The 15,783-nt window shown below is 34.4% G+C and overlaps 1 protein-coding gene across 2 annotated transcripts in view; it reads left to right on the top strand.

The window, feature by feature from the left end:
• The window catches only part of tup (LIM1_Isl and LIM2_Isl domain-containing protein tup), an 85,459-nt gene extending 73,615 nt beyond the window's left edge, over positions 1-11,844 (top strand). Inside the window, exons 6-9 of one of the 2 annotated variants that reach the window (XM_068768050.1) lie at positions 6,233-6,350; positions 7,500-7,662; positions 9,064-9,261; positions 11,178-11,844. In XM_068768050.1, the coding sequence (XP_068624151.1) occupies positions 6,233-6,350; positions 7,500-7,662; positions 9,064-9,261; positions 11,178-11,285 (587 nt within the window). In that variant the 3' untranslated portion in view covers positions 11,286-11,844. Of the gene's footprint in view, positions 1-6,232; positions 6,351-7,499; positions 7,666-9,063; positions 9,262-11,177 lie in introns of both variants that reach the window. The other variant, XM_068768049.1, reaches the window with a different exon arrangement.
• Positions 11,845-15,783: the final 3,939 nt, after the last annotated feature.

The raw sequence follows: 15,783 nt of genomic DNA, 5'->3' as shown, positions 1-15,783 counted from the left end.
TTGGTTTTTATTTTATTATGATACAGCATACAAAAATACATACAACCTTAAATTTTCACCCCTCTACGATCAAACGTTATTTTTTTTGTTATTTAAAACCCTATTTTTTTTTTGCAAAACAACGTTTGCGGGAAAAGCTAGTAATAAAATAAATGATTCTTCGGAAGATATTGAATTAGATTCTATATGAATATTCTGAATTTAATTTTAACAAAGCAAGGTAAAACTGTTTAAAAATTTAGGCGCAAAAAAAAGACCGAAAACTTATCGTGTAAGAGTCATAATTGTCAGGCGTATCTTATCACCGCGCGCCGAATTTCAAGTGTCGATACAAATAAAATCCCGATTCGACTGTGATTACATGTATACCAGGCAAAAAAGGTTGTAGAGACGGGAGTAGAGAGGTTCTGTATCACAACTCAAATTAAACAACTCTATGCGAAGTAATTTAATACGAGCTGATTGACCCAGCGTGGAAAGGCCCCCCACTATGTGGACTGACTACATATAGCCGTGAGCGTTTATCACCTGATATGATGATGGTAAAAGAATTCCATTACACCACTTTTACAGTAGGTCCGTAAGAAGAAAAAGAGTCTGCTTCTTTTTATTCACTACAAGGCCTATGTCTCCACCAAAACACCTTAATGTCTGAAGACGAAGGTCTATGACCAGTGTGTTGTCGGTGATGACTTACGAATCCTAGAAGTGATCACTTACGACGAGCCACATAAGAATACTCAAAGTCACTCATAATGAAGAAAAAGACCAATATTTAGCCATTTCCGCACATGCAGTGGTAGTCGTGCAACAAAGTGCACCGCCCGCCAGCCCGCTGATAAATGCGTATGCAGCAAACAATGCGAATCACACAACCGCCACCGCCAAATCACTCAACGCGTGTTTCACCCCTCCACGGGGCATCTTCAGGAGTTATGTTACACCGATTAGTGCCAAACACAGGGTATTCAATGATCATCCTATGGTTGAGATGATGACGATAATTCAGTTACGTTAATTCACAGTGATAACTTGTTTACATGAAGAGAAGAATGCTTGAAGAACCTGGTAGAAACTGCAATCAGATTGAGCTCACTTATAATTTCATACCGAGTTTTCTTATATGACTGGCAATATAGCAAGTTAGTAACACCGCCCGCCAGCCCGCTGATAAATGCGTATGCGACAAACAACGCGAATTACACAACTGCCACCGTCAAATCACTCAATCACTCATAATGGACAGGGCAATGCTTGGAGTTCCTATGTGAGATTGAATCAGGAATGAGGATATCTACAGAAGCACCAAAATCACTGACGTTGCTCGAAGAATTGCTCGTCTGAATTGGCAGCTGGTGAGGCACATCGCTCGTGAAACCGATGGCTAATGGGGCCGATAGGTTTTCAAGTGCCCATGAGCCGGTGGACGCGGCGTGGGTACTCCCCCTCTAGGTTGACTGACGAAATAGTTAATGGTGGAAGTCACTGAATACGAACAGCGCAGGACTCGTCATCATCACGACCTTCGGGAGAGACCTATGCCTTACAGGATGCGTTCATCAGCTGCATAATGCATAATTAAGTTACTCGAAGTACATCGTCTTTCAACAAGACAGTTGTTCTCTTTTAAAGTGTCTGCTTGGTTAGGACTCGCGATTTATCTCATGGGCGATTGTGTGTAGTTTCAAGTGTAGGCGCTGAACTAACAATATCACAGATAGATGGGATGATAAACAGATCCTTTGTGATAAGTTCTCTTAGCGGTAGGATCTTTAACTTTTTTTTTACGTCACGGACTTTATTTAAGCTTGCGTTCACGCTCCGTTTTTATGAAAAATCATTCTAGAGCGTTCGAATTCAAATTCGAACGTTCTAGAATGATTTTAGAACGATTTAAATTTGAACGCTATCAGTGTTGAGGTCGCTGCTGTTGCGTTATGGTCGTGTAAATTGTAAATACTCTTTGTGCATATGTGAATACACCTTCTTCGATCACTCTTGGCTATCTACCTCACCAACGTAAGGTGGTAAATCTTTTCCAATCATTTAACACGTATATAGCTTTAGATAAAACTTATTGTTAATATATAAACTTACTAACAAATCAACGGTACGACATTTAATCATAATACAATTATATGTAATATAATAAATTAAATAAGTAGATACTTAGACGTACGAAAAGTTTATTAACCTAGTGGATTGGCAACGTTGGAATGGCAATGGGACCTTAAAGTTTTGGACTGGAGACCATGAATCAAGACTAGACTGACCACAATCTTGATGACCATAAAAGCTGGATCCAGGACGTTACAATTCTATTGGAAGTCCAATTGGAGACATACCAGCTTGTGCAGTGGATGTTATGATTGAAATGATATCAGTGAAAAATATTTACTGTAACCTTATGTTCAGTTATATATATATATATATATATATATATATATATATATATATATATATATATTATAATAATTTGACATTATAAATATATAAATAAAGTGATATATGTTTGTCAAAATATAATAACATATTTACATGTGATAAGAGATGGTAGATGATGTCTAAAGTACGTATATTTTCAGACCATAGATATATATGGAGGAATATATCATGATCGCTAGGTTTCGTAGACGGGTCGATCACGTTGGAATATGATACTCAGAGGACGCTGCTGTTCATCCTCTGGAAACACGTTTGTAAGCATTGGTAATTCTATACAATTAATGCACAGCGCGAATTATATAAGATTACTAGCTGATCCCGCAAACGTTGTTTTGCAAAAAAAATTAAAGTTTTTAATTAACAAATGGAAGATAAGGGTTGATCGTAGAGGGGTAAAAATTTAGGTTTGTATGTATTTTTGTATGCTGTATCATAATAAAATAAAAACCAAAAAAATTGTCTAAAAAATTAAAAATAAATTGTCTAAAAAATATCACTTAGGGGTATGGAAAATAGATAGTAGCCGATTCTCAGACATACTGAATACGCATGTAAAATTTGGTAAAAATCGGTCAAGCCGTTTCGGAGGAGTTCAAGTTCGAACACCGTGACACGAGAATTTTATATATTAGGTATACCGGGAATCGAATCTGCAACCTACATTTCAAAGTATATATATAAATAGTAGAAATAAAATTGTGTTTATTTTGTAGATAAATATTATTTCAACACAAGATATTTTAATATCTTTTTTGTGTTACTTGATTCTAGCGAAAAAATTCCTATTTTTAAATATTCTTATAACCTATATATATCTTACATATAATTTAATATTTATTCAGAATTTAATTTATACTTTGCAATTCGTATTTAGTCACAAGTTACATGTATTAACAGTTAGATAAAATATTAACATGAAGTTAATCTAGCCAACGCAGTTTACAACAAACAAATCGCGGCGTTCGTTGTACACTGTATCATTACTTGTGTCGCCGGGCGTACACTATCTACCGCCCTTTGAAATACGCCGACAAAGTGAATGCCGCTTTAAATTAGTTGCATGAAAACTGAAGTGGTGTGGGTTTTTTTATCTAATTAATTCCATTGTTCGATGATGAGAAATATATTCCTCGGCCAAATTCTATTCCTACTATGGTTGGTTTAACTTTAATTTTGAGTGGAATGTCTTTAGGATGTAATAGGTGGCGCAAAAGTAATGTCATAATGTTAATGTGCCTTTATTTTTACAAATGACGCCAAATGTCGCTGTGATTTGATATTTATGGTGTAGATATATAGAGAATTAGTTGTCAATAAGCGATGCAGTATATATATATATATATATATATATATATATATATATATATATATATGACAATACTTTTATACCACCTGTTATAATGCGTTTGCTTTTGGTAAAAGAATACATTAACATTATCTAGGCTACATATGTACAATTTTAAAACAAAGTCTCGAAGCGTCAAGTCTAGCATAACAGAATATTGATATAAAAGTGGACTTTTTGTCAAAAGGAAAATTTCCTAGAAGAGCACAGGAGTCGGTAAAGCCTTAGGATGTATCCGGCTTTGTTATCTAAGTCTGGAGTGAAAGGTGACCTTTACATATGTTACTGAGTCATTCCATGAGATAGGTTGTAGAAGGATTTCGTTCGATTTTATTCTAAACAGTTAAACATATTATTAACCATGTAAGGTTGTTACAATTTCATCTAACTCAGGAAGTTTGTCCATAATTGTATTGTATTGGTTCTGTGATGTTTTTGCTGTTATCCATAAGGCTTTCAAAGCTTCTTCGGAAATGAGTTCACGGAACAAAAGGATCCGTGGGACTAGAGCAGTATGGTTTCCGAACATACTTTTGATACTCTGATGGCGGATGAGGCAGTTAAGACGAGGGTTTCCTAGTCGAGTCTGTGTTGCTGTATGTGTAGTGAGGATTGGAGACCAGCGTGGAGCACTCGACAATCTAAGAAAGGATACTGATCCTATCTAGGATCGCCCGCGCTGTTCGCGACGGCGGCGTCGGGAGACTAGTGTTATGCTTGGCGTTTGGTGGCACAACTTGTGGGTGTTGCAACACCCTTGGCGCCATACCAATGAGTAATATATAACATGATGAATAATTGAATTGATTTATAGATAAATTGATTGAACATTTTGATTACAACGAGATTGTCTCGTGTACAAGATAAAATAATATTATTATTGTATTATACTTATCATTATATGCTATCATTAGTTGAAATTTAAATTTCGTGGAATTTTTTTTAATTTTAATACTATATTCTTTATTCAAATTTACGTGTGTCATTTTTATTTTTTTTAAATCTTCCACGATATATAACATACAAATAAAATTGATTTATACCTAGAGTATCCATATGTTCTGTTACAAAGTAAATATCAGATAATTTCTTAAAAAAAATTTTTATTTTAAAATGTTATATGTGATTATGTAGATTGAAAAAAATATGTTAATGTAGTAATAAACTAGTTATTCAAAGTGTCTACCCTTAGTTTTAACGCGCGCTATTAAACGGTCGGGCCATTCGTCGATGGATTGACGTACGGTTTCCATTGGAAACTTGGTCACTGCTGTCTCCAAAGATTTCTTCAATCAATATTTGGGTGACACTTAGAGCAGGCCATGTCTTCTAACACAGACCACAATTTATAGTCCAATGAGCTTATAAGTCCTTATTAGCCGAAGGCCTGCCTTTGGACGGTAATACACAAACATTCTACAAATTTCTAGCTTTTTCAATGTATCAAAAATTTCGATTGGCTTTGTACAGTGTAATTACTGCAATCCTATTCTCTTAAATGTTCCACTCTATTTTCAAAACAAGTATTTTCTAAAAAGGAAACAATAATGGCGGGAAAGAAGTCGTATTTTTTATCGCAAAAGCTAATGTTCGAAATTCAAATTATTTTTTTTTTAATGTATGTAAACAGCCAGTAACAGAATTTATAGCTAGTAAAAAAAAAGTCAACTAATAATAGATCTTTAGGTATAAGTAACTATGAAATATTAAAGTATCATTAATAATAAAAATAATTAAAAAAATGACATTACCTGAGAAGTTAGATGTGACAAAGTGTCAGTTTAATTTTTTAATTACATCGCGAACAATAATCAAGGGCGACCGACCCCGGGCGGAGATCGACTTGTAATATAATGAAGGATTAGCAGAGCTGACGGCATGATGCCAGTAATCTCCACTTCACACCGTGGCCTAATCCCGCGCAGGACACTGGGCAGCAATCCTTTTGTAAATATATAATAATGTGTCATCAGCTAATATCCTTTATTGGACAGTCACGCAAATTGACGATCAAAAGACAATTTTAATCAACCGTAAGTCGTTTAAATAGTTACATGAATATATAAAATCTTCTTGAGTGTATATATATATATATATATATATATATATGTGTGTGTGTGTGTGTAATTCTCTATATATTTACACCAAAAAATATCAAAACACAACGACATTTGGCGCCATTTGTAAAAATTAAGACACATTCAAATATTGAATTTGCGCCACCTATGAGATATTATATATAGAATCCTACTGCTAACAATTTTCCAGAGGATGGACAGCAGCGTCCTCTGCGTACCATAATACCACACGGCGATCGCTGGTTCTCCTACCTAGCGTGGCGATTATGGTATATTCTGCCATAAATATCTTTAGGGTGGCCGAAGTCTTCCAGTGTTCTCGTTAAAAAAATTCCGTAATAATTAACACAATTTAATTTTTCAGATTCCGGAAGCGAATCCGGATCACACAAGAGTGGGCGTGCGCGAACCGCCACTGCGGCAGACGGGAAACCCACCAGAGTACGGACCGTGCTAAACGAGAAACAACTCCACACCCTCAGGTACGAGGTCCAGATCCTTAACCCGGTAGAATAGTATGACTCGTGCTGCAATTCCCTGCAGACCCCAAGCTTTGATACTGATAAATTCTGTACTCTATGATCTATACACACAAAATTTCCATATGAGATCACCCACTTTTGGACGCCTGTATGCCGGAATGATAAATGGATCTATTGACGAGTGATATACCAAGCCGAAATTCCCTCGAAGGGTAAATTCAAGTCACTCCAAGGAGCGTACGTAAAAGCAAGACAGGCTTCGCGCTTCGCTTCCTTGAAAGATCTACGCGGCCTCAGGACCCTGCTGCTGAACCTGTCTTTAAATTAAGTTCATAAAAAAAACTTGTTAAAACAACACTATTACAGTGTAAATTTTAAAATTTTATACATCTCGTGTATTCATTTCTCTAACTGCTACATTAAAATAATTATAAAAGTGACCACAAAAAAACAGTCTGAGTTTGTTGTGAGCTCTTCTCAGATAAGGTTTCGTATAGAACCTTCGTAAGTTAAAGTATCAATACCTTATAAGAGAATTCAATTTGCAAATTCAACTTAGGCAGCAACGTAAGACCGTTCAAAGATAAACCAAGACGTCTTGTAAACAGATCCGCTTCTGTTTTTCAGCGCCCCGGACGAAATTAAATTTGTAGCCATTTCATACAAAAAATATGAAACAAGATAACAGTTATTTACCTATATGTAATGAAACATGTGCAAGCAGTGGTAGCTTAGTGGTAAGGATTAACTTGAGATCGTAGATCGCGGATTCGATTCCCGGGACAATCTCATATAATCCACACTTTGTGCATTAATTATATATGATTGCCACTGATCAAAGAAGTTTCGAGAGGATGCAACAGCGTGTTCCGCGTACCATAATATCACACTGCGATCATCAACCCGCCTGCAAATCTGGTGATTATGGTATTTCCCACCATAGACATCTTTAGGGGGGGCCTATGCTTTGCAATGCACAATTTACAAGATCATCATCATATCAGCCATCAGCTCACTGCAAGGATTTTGACTTCCTCCAAAGATCACAACGATGATAGGGTTTGTGCTTCCAGCGGGTTTCCTCGACCCACGTTACGACACTATTAAACTAAAATTGAACAGAATGTTAATATAAATACTATTTCTCAGGACTTGTTACGCAGCAAACCCACGACCCGACGCGCTGATGAAGGAGCAACTGGTGGAGATGACGGGGCTCAGTCCGCGCGTGATCAGGGTTTGGTTCCAAAACAAACGCTGCAAGGACAAGAAGAAAACCTTGCAGCTCAAAATGCAAATGCAACAGGAGAAGGTGGTAATTTATCCTTTGGTATATGGTTCTTATTATTTTATAAGTTAATCACGGATCAGCAGATATAAATGCAAAATCAGGTCCAGAACAGGAAATACCAAAATGTCACCACAAATTATATTAAGAAGTTCAGATGGTCACAACAACGACACCAAGGGTAGTAAGTAGTTTATAAAAGGCATTATATATGTGGTGGCGGTACAAGGTCAAGGATGGTTACGTGAATACCGACCTCGCTGAGGTCAGAAAGTGGAGAAAGACGAAAAGGCCTGTGGCAATTGTTGCGTTTGATTTTGGAGCAGTGCACTCAAAGTTGAGTGCAATTATGTAGCTAGAGCTGGCAGTGGTAGTAGCGAATGGGCTATGGAATCCTTGAGAAATGGTCAGCAAGAGCGATTTAGGTCTATTTAGGATCTAGTATGACCAGCATAGCTCTCTCCTGACTATATTTTAAATAAATGCACCTACAATCCATTGAGAAATCAAAATCTAACAATAAACATACAAACTTAATACCGCGATGCAAATTTTTATAAATTTTAATACAGCGCTATCTATTATCATATTTTGAAATTGTGCGTTCGAAAAACAGTTATTTGTCTTATTAGACATGTTCCTTATTCGTTTACTCCATAAAACTTCCGTCTTAGCGATTTAACATGGTGGGATTTTATTCAGTTGAAATAAATATTTTTACTGTCCCTGCAGATTTTGTACTGCGAAAAGATATTGACCTTTAGCATTCAAATAGTAGTAATAACCACATTTTATCATAATTATCTAATATGCCTAAACGATCTAAGGCTTTTATCTGCTCAAGATATATCAACCCTTTAAACCTTTACGGCAAATACCAATCACCCTATTACTCACAAAACTCGAGAAATCCCAACATACCCTTGATGTCGCCGGCGATATCGATGATGCAGTATGTTAGGTGGCAATAAGCAAAATTTCACTAGGAATTTTTACTTAGACTTGTGCTTTTAACAGTATATTCGTGGCAAGATGCAAAAGTAAGAAAAGAATCAATATTTAGTCACTTCCGCAAATGCAGTGGTAGTAGCCAAACACAGAGTCCTGGCACTAATCGGTGTAACATAACTCCTGAAGATGCCCCGTGGAGGGGTGAAACACGTGTTGAGTAAATTAACGGTGGCAGTTGTGTAATTCGCATTTTTTGCTGCATGCGCATTTATCAGCGGGCTGGCGGGCGGTGCACTTTGTTGCACGACTACCACTGCATGTGCGGAAGTGGCTAAATATTAGTCCTTTTCTTACTTAGGATGGAATTCCGCAAGGTTACGACTGATTCCATTAAATATTTAAGATGCAAAAACACATTTAGATTTTAAGTAAGGTTCGTTTGAATTGTAAATGAATTCAGAATTCTGATTGCAGGAAGGCAGACGGTTGGGGTACATGTCGCTTGGAGTGCCTTTAGTAGCTGGGTCCCCTGTTCGCCACGAGGCAGGGCCACTGCCTCTGGAAGTCACGGCGTACCAACCACCCTGGAAGGCGCTGTCCGACTTCGCCCTGCACGCGGACCTTGACCGCGCTCCTCATCACAGCGCTGCCTTCCAGCACCTCGTCAGCCAGGTAAGGCATCCGACGTTATACAAAACCAATCATAAAATATCTCCATAAATTAGTAACACTTTTTTGAATGACTGTACGGCAGGGGTGTTAAACTCGCGGTCCACTATGAATATTTTTGCGCTATGAAACTAAATATTAAATAGATAATTTGAAAATAAATCAGCATATAAATATTTACTTATCAGTGCAAGCATTTTCTGTTATGAATGAAAATATATCTCTTATCTAAAACTATTAATAACGCTTCCGTTAGAACAATTTTGAAAGTAGTCTTAGAGAAGAGACGCAACAATCGAAAAGGAAGGTGAATTTGTTTAAAATTAAATTTATTCATTAATTCTTTCAAATCAATCTCACCCCTTTCAAAGTAACCTCCGTTCTATAAAAAGTACTTTTGCTAACGCTTTTTTCAGTCCTTGAGACAGTCGGAATAGTCCTTCTCCGAGAGCTTCGAATCGGTTTTTATGTCCTGAATCGTGTCAAAAGTCGTCTCCGTATTGGTCTTTTAGTTTTCTGAATAGCCAAAAGTCGAACGAAGCCAAATTATTTATTTATTTACTTTATTGGAGATAGACAGTAACAAAAGGCAGTAAGAAAGTACAAACTTAGAAGCTCAGAAATATATAATTAGTTACAGTTGTTACCTTATAACTATCTCACTGAGAACATATAATGATTTATAGTCAAACAATGAAAAAACAAATAAGAATAAAAACAAAACTAAAGAGGGATCAAAGACTGGTTTATTTATTTATATTATGGTTTAAATTGCATTGTATGTACTCAATAATTTCGAACGAAATTGTTTTTTAAAAGATACGAGAGAGCACGAGAATATAACAATATCACTGTCATATGAATTGTGAAATTAAGCGAATACGGTGGTTGTGGAATGATATGACTCGAGTTTTTGGCAAAAAATTTACGATGAACCAATGCAGTATGACATTGACCAATGGATATAGACGCATTTGAAACACGAAATATCCTTAAACTTTTGACAAACAGACGCTAGGCAATAGTTATAGACAGTCCTACCAACCTAGCAAAATATAATTACCTGCCTTTCTAATGTCTAAGAGTTTTAAATGACAATTTCACCTTACTTTTTAATTATGTTTATAACATTTAATGGAATCAGGCGTTATTTTGCGGTAGTCTATTGAGTGATTTAACGGTGGTAGTTGTGTAATTCGCATTGTTTGCCGCATGCGCATTTATCAGCGGACTGGCGGGCGGTGCACTTTGTTGCACGACTACCACTGCATGTGCAGAAGTGGCTAAATATCGGTCCTTTTCTTACTTATGTTTATAACAACGCACTAATTGAAATAAATGTTCTTGTTTCTATGAACGATTATTTTATTATTAAAGCTAGCTTTTAAATTTGACACCCCTAGTGTTCAGTATTAAGATACACTAACGTATAATGTCTCTGATTTATCGAATAATACATTTTAAAATTCATAAAATGAAAAAATAGAAGAAAAATTGTTTTAAATACAGAACATCTTTTTATTACTTTTTTATTTCTAAAATTTCTTTAAATTTACTATAGATATATACTATATACTAAAGATAATAGTAAAGAAATTTTAAATGCTTAAAGAACTTGAGAAAGAATTTCTCTATTACTGTATTAAGGATATTATAAATGTGACCACAAAATAAGCCGTCTGAGTTTGTTGTAGGCGCCTTTTGAACCGTAGACGTAGCTTTAAATTGAAGGATGACAGTATTAAAAAAATTCAAAATTCGAAATTCAAATTTGTTTTTATTTTTCATGTTCACTATCCTCATCATTTCATTGACGTCCACTGCTGGAGATAGACCTCCTTCATAAATTTCCAGTAACAAAGGTTAAAAGAGGCTTTTCGTGTCGTATGTTTAATAATATTGAATATTTTTTATTACAGATGCACGGGTATGACGTCCCCTCACTCCCTCCACCGCGCCCTCAAGGAGGGGAGGACAATTACGTGACGTACCTGGAGAGCGACGACAGCCTCCCACCCTCGCCCTAGTGCCGCCTCACATAACCGCCTCCCAATAGGGACGGACCTCTCAAGTGGCAACACTGGAGGAACTACCGATGTCTGAAGTGGCAACACTGGAGAAACTATCAACATCTAAAGTGGCAACACTAAAACTACCGTAGTTCCCGCTGTGAGAATGTGATCGATCCAAACATGATTTTAAAAATTTATCTTAAGATGGGTTTTATTAAAAAAATGGAAAACTATTATACGCTTTAAAAGATTTAAATGACGAAGCTCGTTTAGTTCGAAAATTGTTTTATTTTTCTTCTTATTAACGTTTTTCGGTGTTACTGGACGGTGTGTGCGTTGATTCTGTATTTGAAAACAACGCAAGGCGGTGGGTTCGTGCAAATGTCTAAATAGAATTTATATATATCTTGCCAAGTTTATGTAGGTAAGAACTCACACTGAATGTCGTGTCAGCTTTTAAAAGGAATCATCTAATTGTGTATTTTCTTCAAATTACTATCTGTATGTTTACGCTGGAATTTTAACTTATTTTTCTTCTGGCGCGAAACCTAAATGTCAAAATGTGAGCACAGATAAGCGAAAAATTAAAAAAAAACTTTTTCATCGAAAAAATTAAATATAAATATTTGTTAAAATTTGCAATTTTGCACAAATTGTTGTTACAGGCACGACTTAAAAACTTTTTTTTTTGCTATTTTATGTGATGTTTACCATTAGTTGTATGTTTAATTTTAAATTGTACTTAATTCGTTTTATTCTTTTCTATGTATACATTTATTATGATCTGGTTTTTTGATGTATATAAATTTCATGTAAATAATATTGTATAAAATTAATTATAAAGATTTAGAGTTATAATTATGTAAGCTTATTATAAATATAATTACAATTTTAATTAGTGAATTTTGTGTATAATCTGTAACAGGCCAGCCAGACATGTTTTAATGTGTCATTTTCACACACACCAATTTAATATATTTTACAATTCTATTTATGAATTATACATATAAATAACAGAAAAGTTTTTTCTATATTAATTAACTTCATATTTCATGTATTTATTCGCTTATAATAAAAAAACACTTTTTTATTCCTTTATTAAAGTAATATTATAGATTCTTTGATTTTTCAATTAATAAAAGTACATTAGTACTTATTCGTTTATGAAGTTAAAAATTAAAATCCATTTCTAAACGCAAGATATAAAGTTTAAATAAATTTATATCTGTATTACAAAATACAGAGAATTTGAAAATAAAATATACTTTACATTTGAAACGTTTTCTATTGTTATACAAATCTATTACATCAATTTTATAATTTGAAACATATAAAAAATGTAACCAAAGAAATTTCCCAGAAATATTCTAAAATAAAAAATCAATATCAATATTATATTTATTTTTTTTGCTATAAATATTCACTTGATATTTTTTTGACATGACAGTTCTTGTCTCTTTTGACATAAAAAGTGAAGATGTGTGAAATAATTTTAAAATATTTCCGCACGTACTAACTTTCAACGAAAAACTTTTTAAATGCAAAAATGGGTGGCGTGTTACTTTAAAATTACCAGGATTATTTATTTGGTAGCTAAATCTATACACTGTACACTAGATTGTGAGCATAATATTAAATAAAAAAATTGAGTACCTAATAATAATTGGTCTTATTCGAATCCCATAATATCTGTTGAATCAAATGTTTTTTTTTTAAATACGCCTTTGTTATTTTTTAAGAAAAAATGGAAAAAAAACTACACGTATAGCTCAAAAGAATGGTTTTCGGAAAACAATTAACAAGTTTTTTTTTAATTTGTTAAATCGGTACCGCATAAAAATAGGATCAAAACATTAAAAAATAACTAAGGATGTATAAAACCTTTAGCCTTTATCTTTTTTAATCCTTGATAAGCGAAACATTTGACGTTATTCTCACTTGATGTTAAGCGACATGGTCTATGATGCTACATGCTTGCCTAGAAGAAACCTATCGACTCTTGTCTTGAAGACTTCTGTTACAGTTTACTGGAAATAATGATACCGCCGGTACGTTGTTCCTTTTCTTGATGAGTTTTCTTGACATTTAATGTCATCATACATTTTCTTATCTTCAATTTTTTATTTATAACTAGAAAAGGTCTTATTCGAGATCTGTACTGGCGGCCTATGTCCAACAAGGAACACAACTGATATGATAATGAAAAAAATAATAACGTATAAAGCTAGCACAAAAACTTTGGGTGGAAATAAAACAAGTCGATAAGTCAAGTTTTATAAATCCGAAACTCCTTTTTTTTAAGTTATACAAGTACGGCCACTATGACCATCCGATCTCCAATATTTAACCCTTAAATGCATGGCTTATATGTATACTTAAAAAAAATATTTACCTTGCAGATAAGTACACTAAAATGCAGGGTAAAATAGAAAAAAATATGTATACAATATTTATTATACTTATTTTCTAAAAACCTTAAGCTGTAGATATACAACACCGTGCATTTACTTTTTAATGTAGTACTCATTTTACGTTTAAGTAGTATTTTGCAGTTTTACATCATTATGCATTTAAGGGTTAATGGAATCAGGCGTTATTTTGCGGAAGTCCATCCGAAGTAAGAAAAGGACCAATATTTAGCTACTTCTCGGGCTGGCGGGCCGTGCAACAAAGTGCACCGCCCGCCAGCCCGCTGATAAATACGCATGCGGCAAACAATGCGAATTACACAACTACCACCGTTAAATCACTCAACACGTGTTTCACCCCTCTACGGGGCATCTTCAGGAGTATGTTACACCGATTAATACACTCTACACGAGTAGTACACCCTGTGCTTGCATGCGCATGCGCACATTTAATTCCACACAACATCAGTATACTAATTTTGTATATTACATGTACTTTTTTCGATATTATTTCTTTAATATTGCTATTAAATCGCCAGTGACAGATCTGAAATTGTTTGTGGAATTTTATTGTATATACGTATACCTACATACGTATACAGTTTAGATATATAGAACCTTAGAAGTTCTCAATCCTAATTTGAAATACAGATAATTGTTTGAAGACTTCATAACTACTCCGTGCAAAACGCCATTACGGAATTCTTGTATTTGTCAAAGGCAAAAAGAAAAAAAGAAAAGAAAAAAAAGGCATTTGTCAAAGGCTATTTATATTTGTTTTGGCGTAGATTAGCAAGCGGCCGATAAAATATGAAGGTTTAAGTGGCAGCTACACAAACATTCCTTATCGGTAAGCCATGTGGTTAACTTCATGCAACAACAGTTTTTAATTTCAGTTAGTATAAGGAACCCTACTACTAAAAAATAATAAATATTAAATTTCAAATCATCCAAAATTTATATTAAAATTTAAACACGTCACAGTGTATTAAATTATATTTGTAGAAATTAATATCGCGCTGTATCAACAAGCCGATGAAAGAGACAGACTTGTAGTGCCTTTCAACAATTATAAAGAATTTGCAGGAGCTACATTACGTCATCGTCAGAGGCGCAACGAACAGGGGAATCCCACGCCAGAACGCTCTATATTTCTATATATACCTGGGGCGAAAGAGACAGCGCTCAACAATACTTCTCGCCTTGTACTTGTCTGAATGTTTTTACTAGTTGAATATTGTTTTCTTAGTTTAGTTTAATCGATATAAACATGGTTAGGGTTGCCCGCATCGCTCCCGACCGCCGAGTAATCCTCGTTTCATATAATTTACACAACACTACAATCACAACCCTATACACATACATGGATATACTACATCTCTGCAAACGTTATTGTTGTAAATCTGGTACGATATGCCAGAGTAATTTTTTTAGCTCGGGGATCTCCTGTTCCAAGCCCAATTTCGATGAAACTGTACATAGCCAAAATAGCAAACAGCATAATTTCAAACACACAACATAGATACAATATACATACTTCTATTTTGGACTTCGTGTTTTCATTACCTCCAAAACCTATCGGCTCTAGGAGAATTCCACAAGTTTTACAGATGCGTTCATATGTTACATTTTTAAAATGCGCTTAAATACAAAGATTTTTTTTAATTCTTCATCAATGGTTAGAAAATTTCCAGCATTATTCGAATTTTTAATTATACGATCTGTACAAGTTGGATATATTTTTTTTTACTTTACTGGGTACTTTTAATGCTGTTTTTTAGAAGGGAGATTTAATTTCAAGATTTTATTTTTACACCTTATACCTTTTTTTCTTAATATATATGATTATTGTAACAAACTGTTATATTACACACTTCTACAAGAATAATCGTGTCTTATCTAAAGCGCAAGATATGAAACATTGATGTTCATTATAAGTGCCTTTGATATTAACGTATTTAATATTCTCTTAACACAACATTGATTTGGACATAAATAAACCAAAAAACTTTTAGATAATTTTGTAGTTATATAATTGACATTTCATGCAAATTAATGCCAGAATTGATAATAATAAATCAAGCTAATGGCATTTAAATATTTTG

Source organism: Battus philenor, unplaced genomic scaffold, assembly GCF_028537555.1.
Source record: "Battus philenor isolate CCGP_79_NKW_IND1 unplaced genomic scaffold, ilBatPhil1.0.hap1 SCAF_24, whole genome shotgun sequence".
Classification (NCBI taxonomy): Eukaryota; Metazoa; Arthropoda; class Insecta; order Lepidoptera; family Papilionidae; genus Battus; species Battus philenor.
Note: the sequence above shows the minus strand (reverse complement) of the source record. Positions and strands in the feature narration are given on the sequence as shown.